Source organism: Rhinolophus sinicus, chromosome 12, assembly GCF_057876585.1.
Source record: "Rhinolophus sinicus isolate RSI-liver-muscle chromosome 12, RSI-T2T, whole genome shotgun sequence".
Taxonomy (NCBI): Eukaryota; Metazoa; Chordata; class Mammalia; order Chiroptera; family Rhinolophidae; genus Rhinolophus; species Rhinolophus sinicus.
In genome coordinates, this window is record NC_142512.1 from 35,638,720 (window position 1) to 35,648,843 (window position 10,124).

General features: G+C 49.2%; 2 protein-coding genes across 2 annotated transcripts; one reads left to right on the forward strand and one right to left on the reverse strand.

The window, feature by feature from the left end:
• Positions 1-111: 111 nt before the first annotated feature.
• EME1 (essential meiotic structure-specific endonuclease 1) lies at positions 112-5,267 on the reverse strand. The gene is made up of 9 exons (XM_019730940.3): positions 5,156-5,267; positions 3,095-3,888; positions 2,887-3,014; positions 2,517-2,606; positions 2,303-2,424; positions 1,980-2,106; positions 1,643-1,758; positions 678-867; positions 112-417 (listed from the first exon to the last, which is right to left on the reverse strand). The coding sequence occupies exons 2-9, from the start codon at positions 3,861-3,863 to the stop codon at positions 241-243; spliced, it is 1,719 nt and encodes a 572-aa protein (XP_019586499.3). The 5' UTR covers positions 3,864-3,888; positions 5,156-5,267; the 3' UTR covers positions 112-240.
• Positions 5,218-10,124, forward strand: MRPL27 (mitochondrial ribosomal protein L27). Its single transcript, XM_019730943.3, has 4 exons — positions 5,218-5,302; positions 7,428-7,559; positions 7,983-8,050; positions 9,713-10,124. Exons 1-4 carry the CDS (start codon positions 5,263-5,265, stop codon positions 9,917-9,919), a joined length of 447 nt encoding a protein of 148 aa, XP_019586502.1. The 5' UTR covers positions 5,218-5,262; the 3' UTR covers positions 9,920-10,124.

The window sequence follows — 10,124 nt, forward strand, 5'->3', positions numbered from 1 at the left end:
CAGGGGTAGGGGTAGATTGTGCATGGCAGTTGCTTTCTGCCAGGAGAGGAACACTGAATGCTGGTGAAGATAAATGCAAGTATCTCAGCCAACTGACAGGGAGACTTCGCAAATAACACCCAGGAAAGAGTCTGTTGTGGGCCTGACCCAGGCTTGTGCTCCAGGAGGCGCTTCCAATCTCTCCACTGTAATCACGTTCCCAGGTGGGTGAGGTGGGATCCTGCCCGTGAAGGCTAGCCATCAGTCTGCACTGTCTAAAGAGAGATCTGGCTGCAGAGTAGTCATCTGAAGGTAGATACGCCGGGACAGCTCTGGTCCAACACGGCGGGAGGTGGATGTCACACCTTCCCCACGGCGCACCTGTATGTCTGCAAGCAAATTCTGGCGTTCTTGCTCCGAGGAACAGCGCCGGTAAGCCTGAAAGTGGTAAACGTTCTCTTAATACTGTACCATCCACAGTCATCCCTCATCCATGAACAAGGAGGTGGTAAACTGGGGTTGGGGGATTAAAAACCTATCCTCCCAACCTGGGTCAGTGTTAACAACTCGGATTTAGCAGAACTGCTCTGTTGACCTCTAAGGCATTCTTGGGCTCTCACCAGTGGTGTCTGTGAAAACCATCTGGGAGACCCACCAAAGCCACAGGGCACTGGGCGATGGTCCCTGGATTAGCATACCTGGACCAGGAGCTGCGGGGAGGGATAGGTGGCCACAACAGCACTGGCCATTTCCAGGCTGACTCGGTTCAGCTGCTGAATCTGTCTCCTCCAGACCTGAGCAAGTCCTCTGCCAGCACGGTCCACCTTCATCCCTCTGGCCCAGTCACTCTCGAGGCAGAAGGAGAAGCTAGTTTGATCTCGGAGCTTCCTGCAAACAGCACAGACGAAGAGCTGAGTCACTGGTTACTCTCCTGCACCTGTCCTCTTAACTGGGAACTTAAAAGCCCTTCTTCCAGTGACCTCAAAAGGTGGGCACAGTGTTATAATCTGGCCTATTTGAGTGCTTGCTTTGACCCCAAGCAGTACTAGTTGCTGATTCCCTTAAAAATGACATTAGTCCTTTTCACTAAAAGAGAAGGTACCAGAAAAATACCAGAATATTTTATGTTGAATTGGGCTGTATTGACCAGAGAGGTAGTGCACAGGGCCAGACACCCCGGATTGGCTATCAGGCTGTGGAGTCTAATTCTGTTTCTTCTAACTTGCTAGGAGCTTGGATAGGTCAGTCTATTCAGGCCGCAGTTCCCTCAGGTATAAAACGAGGCACTGAGACCGGATTGTCTCTGAGGTCTTATTAATTTTAAATTCTGACTGAATACTCCTTAAGCTAAGTAAGCTAAAGGTTTTATTTTATGAGAACTTATCACATTGTGACCTGACCTGTAATGAAATGAATCCTAGTAATTTGGCCTACTGGTGACCCAGCCTGGGAAACACAAACACATAAGCTAAAGCAGAACATCGGAAAGGGATTGGGCTTGAGGGCTCGTCCCAAGAATCCCCAGCGTGAGGTCTGCTCCTGCTTCAAGCTTGAAGACAATGGACTGACAGCAGAGTTCAGGGGAAAGGGACATCTTTGGGTACCAGAACCACCGTAAAGGACAAGACCCAGCAGTGGAGCTGGGACTCGCCAGGGCACTCACTTGAAGGGTGCCTCAGCCACAGCCTTTGTGAACGTGCACGTGAAGTCGGCCAGCTCTTTCCAGCTCTGCACAATCCGGGCCTGGGCATGCGTGTGTAGCTGCAGATCCACCAATGCCTAAAACCCAAAGGCAGATGGACTGGAAGGGTGGCGAGCCTGCTCTGAAGCTCTCCCCTCACTGCTCACCGAGGCTGTACCCCAGCTCCCTTGGCTCCTGCTCTCTACTCAGTACCAAGGCAGTCAGTTCTGGCCGGCAGCCATTTTACTCTTTCTCAGTAGCAAATCGGGTTAAATGAGAGTGGGTACCAAACCTACTTCAGGCAACAGCATGTTTTTACCTCCTCCATGTCAACCCTGGACACCACAGGTCCTGTGTTGGCCTCTGGCGGTCTCTGCTTCTTTTTCTCCTTGGCCTGTTCTCTGTTTGCCAGTCCCTGTTTCCTTCTCCCTGGAGTTTTCGGAGCACTGGAGCAGGGGAGGAAATCAAAGGGGGCAGCTCCAGCTGAGCTGAGGCAGAAGAGATGCAAGAAGACTGAGAGCCTCCCACAGGGGTTGGCAGGGACGCTCTGGCAGAGGGACTCATATCCAGGATGAATAACTTCACCCCTATTGGCCCAAGCACTGCCCCTTTTGATGCTAAGTCTCAAGGACAAATCCAAACCTGAAGCATTTCTCTTGATCCATAATCGCCAGTGACAGAGCCTTCCCTGCTGTCCTTGCTGTGATGTCGGTTACAAAGCTCCGAAGTGTTTCCTTCCCTTTCTCACTGCTGCCCAGACTTCCCTGCATGAAGGGGCAGAAGCTACATTAATACTTGCTCTCCAGAGCCAGCCCCTGACCCATGCCTCAGCACCCACCCCTTTGGCTCTGCCTACCTGCTTGAAGTTGTAGATCATGGACACAAACGCCTCTGTCAGGAGCAGCACCAAGACCTGCGGCTCCTCCACCCAGCTCTCCTCTCCATCCTGTCCCAGGACCCGGAACCCAGCAGAGGGAGGCAGCTCAGCAGGTGCTTAGCACCTGCGAGAGAGACCCAGGCCTTCTGGGTGAAGACACTCACCCCGTCAGGCTAGTCCATTTTGCATTATTCTTTTTCTTCTGGAATGAAGTCATGGTGGCAAGAAATAATAACCCATGATCTTGTCCCTGCCCAGTCCTCAACTGTTCAGCTGCTTTCCTGCTGGGGCCCGCACATACATATTAGGGGGAGGTGGGGGCGTAGAGACATAGCCAGAAAACCCCTACCTCAGCCATCCCGGCCCTTCTCCTCCAGGTGATGCTGCACGGCACGGCCTGCGCCTCAATGACACAGCAGCACTCCATGGCCTGCAGTGCTCCCAGGAGCTGGCCCCCACCTTCCATCTGTAAAAGCACTGCAACAGATGGGAAAGGGGCGGTCAGTGGGCGGCCCAGAAAACAGACCGCCGCACAGGGTGAAGGCAGATGCAAGGACCTGGATCCAGCAACACGACGATGTGTTTTAAGCACTCCTCCGGCCTCTGGGCTTTCGGCCTGTTAACCAGCGCTGTGGCCTTCTTCCTTTCCTGTTGTCGCGGGGCGCCTTCCTTCTGGCTTGCTCGTCCCCACAGCTGGCATCCCTGAGAGCCTCTCCTCTGGACCTTCTGATTATGCTTGGTTCTCTTCTGAGGCAGGGGCATGTCAGCATTTGTTTTGGTTCCTGTCGAGCTGTTGCTCTGGACAGGGCAGGGAGCTTGGTAGCCTGGAAGCTGATGGCATCGATTGTCTGCCACAGGGTCCTTGTTATTTGATGCACACCTCTCTGTGATGTCATGGAGGGGAACATCAGGAATCTTTGGAAAGGGCTGCGTTTTCCAATCACATGATGCTCCTTCATTATTCTGATGATTCCAAACTCTTTTAACTGGGAAGCTAGAGGCCTCAGGGCTCAGCTGCTTGTGTGTCAAAAACTTACATGTGAGCCTCTCAGCCAGGGGAATAAGTTCCTCCTCATCTTCACTTGCACTGCTTAGCACTCTGACTGGCTGTGTTTCTGTAACAGTTTCAGCTGTGTCTGGGACACGTGGTGGATCTTTCAATGTTGGAGATGGAGGACAAGAGGCTTCAGAATCTGAGGTGTCAACCACTACAATCTTCTCTCTCTTTGTTGAAGATGGTTCCTTCTTGAGAAAGGCAAATACTGGCAGCAACTCAGAATCACTCTCACCGGATTCCAGTGAGAGGGAGGACTTCTTTAGAGCCATCAACACGTACCATCAAATTAATTCCCTAAAACAGAAAGAAAGATGAGACACAGACTGTAGCATTCAATTCAGTCCACTAGATGTGTTCTGTGGCCAGGTCTTATGGAGATAAACATGGCACAGAGAAAGAGAAATAGGACATGGCCCCAACACATTCAGTATGGAACTCAGAACAGCTATACCTGTGGTCTAACAGGAACACTCCTCAAATACTTTCCAGGTCAAGATGAGATAGAAGCGAAGTGGGGGTTACTAATACAAAATATTAATAGGGTAGTAACAAGATTCCCCTCTCCCCCCCATTGATCTTTGCTTTTGAAATGGAGATGACAAAAGTCACCCTTTTTGAAAAAATTGAGCTATTCACATACCATAAAATTCATCCTCTTAAAGTGTACAGTTCATTGTATATTCACAAGGTTGTGAGACCATCACTACTAATTCCAGAATATTTTCATTACCCCAAAAAGAAATCCCAAAGCCATTAAGCAATCCGTCCATTTTCCCCTCCCCCCAGCCCTTGGCAACCACAAACCTACTTGTCTCTATAGATTTGCCTATTCCAGATATTTAATATAAATGGAATCATACAATATGTGGTCTTTTGTGACTGGCTTCTTTCACTTAGCATAATGTTTTCAAGGTACATTTATGTTATAACATCTTTCAATACTTCATTGTTTTTTATGGCTAAATGATATTCCGCTGTATAGATATGCTATTTTGTTTACCCTTTTATCGCTTGATGGACATTTGGTTTGTTTCCTTTTGACTATTCTGAATAATGCTGCCATTGAACATTCATGTACAAGTTTTTGTGTGGACATGTTTTCAATTCTCTTGCCTATATCCTAGGAGTGCAACTGCTGGGTAAGGTGCAAGAGTCATTTTTTGAGCAAATATTTACTATCACTGGGTGTGACCCAGGATGTGCCATGTAACCTTTCTAGGCCTCGCTTTCTTCTTTAGTAAAACAGAGATAACAACACCTACTTTATAGGGTTGTGAGAAGTAAAAGAAATGCATCTACAGCCCTTAGTATAGTATCTGGCACCAGGTAAGAGCTCTGCAAACTAAGCTGAATGACTAGGGAGGGATCGCATCTGTGCCCTCGCTGGACCTCGGTAGACTCCTGCCAAATGAGGGAGTGGGACAGGCACGTCCGTCAGTTCGTCCTCACCCCGCAGCAAAGGCACCGGACACCCAGGCCACCGAGCCCCTGAGGAGCGGTGCTCAGGAGAAAAGCCCTGCCCACACCCGCGCCCACACCCGCACCGGGGTCGCTCGCTCACCTGCAACTTTTCCCGCTACTCTTTCAACTGCCACGCATGACCTGGAAGTAGATCGCCCGGCAGCGGAAGCAGAAGCTTTCTCAGACCGGAAGTGAGTTACGGCAAATATGGCGTTGGGGGCGCTGGTGCTGAGGTCGCGGGCAGCTGGTAACGGGACGCTGTGGCGTTGTGGGGGAGGGGTGGAGGAGGAGTGGAGACGTTGCGGGGAGCGTGGGGGTGGAGTGGAGGCCGCTCCCTGTGGAGGACCCTGGGTGCGGGACGTGGGGGACAGTGTGCAGGGCGCACGAGGTTTGACGGATGGCTGTCGCTGATCACGTGACACATGTAGGGCGCCGATCCCTGGATGGTTGGTCGAGGAACACGTGTCCCCGTGCTTGGCGTGCAAGTATAGCTTCCCTAGCGGTTGATGAAGTAGGCTCGCCGCTTCCCCTGCCTGGGTTTGTTCGGATGATTCTTTCATCTATAAGGATGGGTTGCTAACATTGGCACACTGGAGCTGAAAAGTTGGTCTGTTCCTTCAGCAGATTGAGATTTTACTTTGTGCAAGACCCTTTGACGATCTCAGCAGAGAAGACGATCTCTAGACCCTGAACGGCTCTCTCTAGTGGATAAGCCAATAAATGAGCACATAAATAAAATGGGTTATACATTGTGACAGGTGCTGTGAAAGAAAGCGTGTGTGTGTGTGTGTGTGTGTGTCTTTTTAGGTTCGATGGTCAGGGAAGCCTGGGGTGAGATGGGGGGGGGGGTAACATCTAAATTAAGACCTGGAGGATAACAGGAAGCTTAGCCCTGTAAAAGCGAGGGGCAAGACAGTGACTTCACTCAATTTTAAATTTCGAGAAGCAAACTGTTGCTCTTATATGAATTTAAAGGGTGGGGGTGGGGGGTAGTAGTGGAAATGAGGAAACCAGATGGGAAGCTGGAGTAGTAGCCCTCATGAGATGATTTAGCCAAGATGTTAGTAGTGCCCGTGAACTTGGAGACAAATGCATGGATTTGAGATCTGTTTTGGAAATAGAATCCACAGAGCTTGCTGGTGAACTGGATATATGAAGTGAGCACAGGGAAGGGATCTGCAGTGACTCCTTGATTTCTGCCTGAGCAACTGCATGTGTGGTAGCATCACTTACTTTGAGGAGAAGGCTGGGGAGTAGGGTGAAGGGCAAAGATTTGTGAAAGAGATAATGTAAGTAAGGCAAAAGCCTGGTTCTTGAGTTTAATAAAGGTGAGTGAATGAACGAATGAATAGATGTTTAAAGGTTGCTAGACCCTTGTGCTGGGCATTTAACATGTTGTGTCTCTAAGTCCTTATCTCTGGCCCTTTACCCCAGCTAGTCTGTTATTAAAACGTCAGAAACCTAGGCTTTAGGACTCTGAACTTACAGGCTCCAGAGACCCACACGGCTTCTCTGAAGACCCTGGCATGGCCCTGATTACCCATGGCTGTGTCTGGAGACCTGAAGGCAAGGACTGCCATCCCTGGGCTTGTCATATAGCAAGGGGCTTCCATCTTAGTATGAATAGTAGGTCACTTTCCTTTTTAAAATAAATGCCCTTGAGCACTTTGGAATGAGTATAAAGAGGTTAGATTAACAAGGGCAGGGTTTCAGTCTTCTTGGTCGGACCTGTGCTCGGTGGGCTTGCTAAAGAAAGGGGCCAGCCTTCTAAAATGGCCAGGAGCCTGTGGGAGAGGAGAAGTTGCCCTTTTGTTTACAAGTCTCTGGTGTGCCGTGGGTGGGTGGATGGCTAAAAAAGTGGTGGGTGAGGCCAAAGCGGGAGCCTCTCTCTGGGTGTCCTGTTCCTGGGCTCTGTGGTCTGGCCCCTCCACAGTGCAAGGAGCCTGAGGGCATGCATGATGGTGAGTGAGGTTGAAATAGGCAGCTCTGTGGTGTCCTCTTGCTGGCTTCTGTTTCTGTGGTGTTTGTTTCTCCTCAACAGGACTGAATGTGTCAGGACCTAGGGCACATGGTGTTCTTTTTTATTTTCCATTAATATTTCACTGCCCCCTTTCCCATCCCCTGGCCACACACACCTCATGCAGTGCCAACACCCTGAACAATACAAGGAATGACTTGTCCCCTGTCGTGGAAGAAGGCCAAGGACTTCCATACACTCCCTGAAAACCAACACAGTCAAATAGCATTTCTGCTCACATACCTTCCTCACCTCCCCTGCCACTGCCCCCTGCCACCTTGCAGCTTAGCAGATGGCCCATTGGGGTCTGATTGGGAGGCTCTGTGTTTGGACAACATTTCTGTTCTCTCTGCAGTGACGGCCCTGCTGAGCCCCCCTCAGGCTGCAGCTCTTGCCGTCAGATATGCATCCAAGAAGACAGGTGGCAGCTCCAAAAACCTTGGTGGAAAGTCACCAGGCAAACGCTTTGGCCTCAGGAAAATGGAGGGTACGGATGTGCTTTGGCTTTCATTTCCTAACTGTACCCTACCCTCTGCCCTTGGCATTTCTTTGAAGGGCAGGAAAACCATTTAAGTGCCTGTGCTCTGTGCTTAGCTTACCAGAGCATTTAGCTCCAGGTTAAAGAGGCAGATAAGACCTGAGGCAGAGTGGGCGCCTGAGGTGGGGTGGGGGACCTGAGGAAGCGCAAATAGTGTGAACCTTGGGCATGCAACTGGAGAGAGAAGGCTGCTGGGTGGGGGACAGGGGACTGCTTGTGTCAGACTATCTGGGAGTTGATTTTATCCAGGGGCAGGCTTAGAGGTGGGTGTGCCGCATTTGGACCGGGACAGCGAGGGTCATCGTGTTTTCTTAGCAGTTTCCTGTGCTACCCCATGACTGGGGCCTGTGCACTTGTGGACTTCTCTTCTAGGTCACTATGTTCATGCTGGCAACATCATTGCGACTCAGCGCCACTTCCGCTGGCACCCAGGTGCCCATGTGAGTTGTTCTGTGCCCCCTCACCCATTTCTAGGACCACCTCTCCATGCTTCTAAGCACAGTAATAATAATAAAAGTTACATTTATTGGGTGCTGACCAAATGCCAAGCATTAGCCTGGCTCTTTTGAGTCTCTTTCTAACCCCCAGTTTTTTGGGGAAAAGATGCCTAGTGGTTTAAGATATCTTTTGAATCTTGGGAAACTAATTGCAATTTACTCATTTTGCTTTATTTCTAAGAATTCCTCCTTTACATAAAGTTATTCTTAGGTGGCTGAGAAGTAGCTTGAATTTAATACAATAGACTTGAGTGTGTACATCAGAAATTAGTTCCATCCCAGGCAGGAATTTCAGCTCAGCGAGTTGGAATTACTTTCTGAAGTAGGAAAGTTCTTTGTTAACTCAGGTCTATGCTGTACTCTTCACATCATTTTAAATATTAGTTTCCTTTGTAATCAATCTCCCAACACCCTACCCCTTTTTGGGCAATTGTAGTAGGAACAGAAAGACTGATCGTAACCTATAATAATTTCAGAAATGCTACCCTGTATGTGAATTGATTGTGTTAGAGAAGCTTCATCGTTTAGAACTTGAGACATTGGCTATGTGGCTATGTTAACTCTTGGGACTTGCTAAAATTATAATGACAACAATAATAAAAGCTAACACATTTTGAGCTCGGCAGTATTTTTGGTAGTCTAAACTCTTTATGGTTGTTAACTCATTTAATCCTTGAGGTGACCCTCCCTTTATAGTAGTTCACATTCTACCCATTTTGCAGCTGAAAAAACGGAGACAGTGATGTAAAGTAGCTTGTCCAGATCACACAATAGTTAAGGAGTAATGCTGGGATTTGAGCCAGGCATCCTGGCTCCAGAGTCCATTGTTTTAATCAGAGAAATATTGACTAATGCTGGACTGCCTGCGTAAAAATCGCCACACATTCAATCTCAGGTTTTAAAAGAAAAAAAGCTAAAATATATACAGTTAAAAAACCCGTATATACAACACACAGTTTATTTGATCTCCTTGCTCGTCTGAAAAACAGAGTTAGAAATAGTACCTACTAAACAGGGTGAGAATTAAATGAGTTGGTGGATGTAAAAGGGCTTTGTTATTATATATTTGTGTTATAAAAGGGCTTCGAGCTGACGCACGGTGAGCACTAAGTATTATGCAATATCGTTGTTTTATTAGCATACACATTAGCTGTATAGCTTTAGTCTGTACTTTCCTTAGAGCCTAATCTTGATAGATCACTGTATAAATGAAAATGTATGTCAAACTTGTGTTTAGTATGACACCCCAGTGTTTTTAAAATCAAAATGAAGCAAGCTTCCAGGGGCAGTGAGTAGGGGCATTTTCTTAGGCCTGGTTTGGGGAACTGTCTGGTGTGGCTTCTGGCCAGACACGGGTTCAGGTGACAGCCCTTGGGGACTGAGCAACCAACCGGATTGGTGGTGGTTTTCTTTTCCTCCTCTGCCATGGAGTCAGTAAAGTAGCAGGCAAGGCAATACCAAGCAATGGGAAAGGGAATCCGAGATGGGCTCTCTGACTCCTCCCCTTTGGTCCCAGGACCTGACTTCTTGTGAGAAGTCTGTCCTGCAGCCACAGGATGGACCACCTGGGCTTTCCCTGCCGCTGAGCAGGTCTGTGTGTTGCAGGTGGGGCTGGGGAAGAAGAAGTATCTGTACGCTCTGGAGGAGGGGGTCGTCCGCTTCACTAAAGAGGTCTACGTGCCCAACCCCAGCGACTCGGAGGCTGTGGATCTGGTCACCAGGCTGCCCAAGGGTGCTGTGCTCTACAAGACTTTTGTCCACGTGGTTCCTGCCAAGCCTGAGGGCTCCTTCAAGCTGGTAGCTATGCTTTGAGCTCCTGGTGGAGGCCACTGGACAGAGACTGGAGCCGAGGTAACAGGAGCAGGTGGTACCAGAAGTCAGGGGTCGGGGTGATGACAAGGCCTCCTGAGGAAGAAGCCTGCTTCCTGACGACTGCAGGAGGCTCTGAAGTGACTGGCTGGGAAACCCTCTGGGAGATCTGACCTGGGGCCAAAAATAAAGTGAGCTGGAGTCGTGA

What these genes read in the sequence shown, in the direction of transcription:
- MRPL27 (XM_019730943.3), top strand. Translation starts at nt 5,263, where the DNA reads ATGGCGTTGGGGGCGCTGGTGCTGAGGTCGCGGGCAGCTG. An exon ending in GCTGAGGTCGCGGGCAGCTG is followed by an intron (nt 5,303 to 7,427) that starts GTAACGGGACGC and finishes TTCTCTCTGCAG; the next exon opens with TGACGGCCCTGCTGAGCCCC. An exon ending in TGGCCTCAGGAAAATGGAGG is followed by an intron (nt 7,560 to 7,982) that starts GTACGGATGTGC and finishes CTTCTCTTCTAG; the next exon opens with GTCACTATGTTCATGCTGGC.
- EME1 (XM_019730940.3), bottom strand. Translation starts at nt 3,863, where the DNA reads ATGGCTCTAAAGAAGTCCTCCCTCTCACTGGAATCCGGTGAGAGTGAT. An exon ending in TGATCTACAACTTCAAGCAG is followed by an intron (nt 2,425 to 2,516) that starts GTAGGCAGAGCC and finishes CCCTTCATGCAG; the next exon opens with GGAAGTCTGGGCAGCAGTGA. An exon ending in CCAGGGTTGACATGGAGGAG is followed by an intron (nt 1,759 to 1,979) that starts GTAAAAACATGC and finishes TTTGGGTTTTAG; the next exon opens with GCATTGGTGGATCTGCAGCT.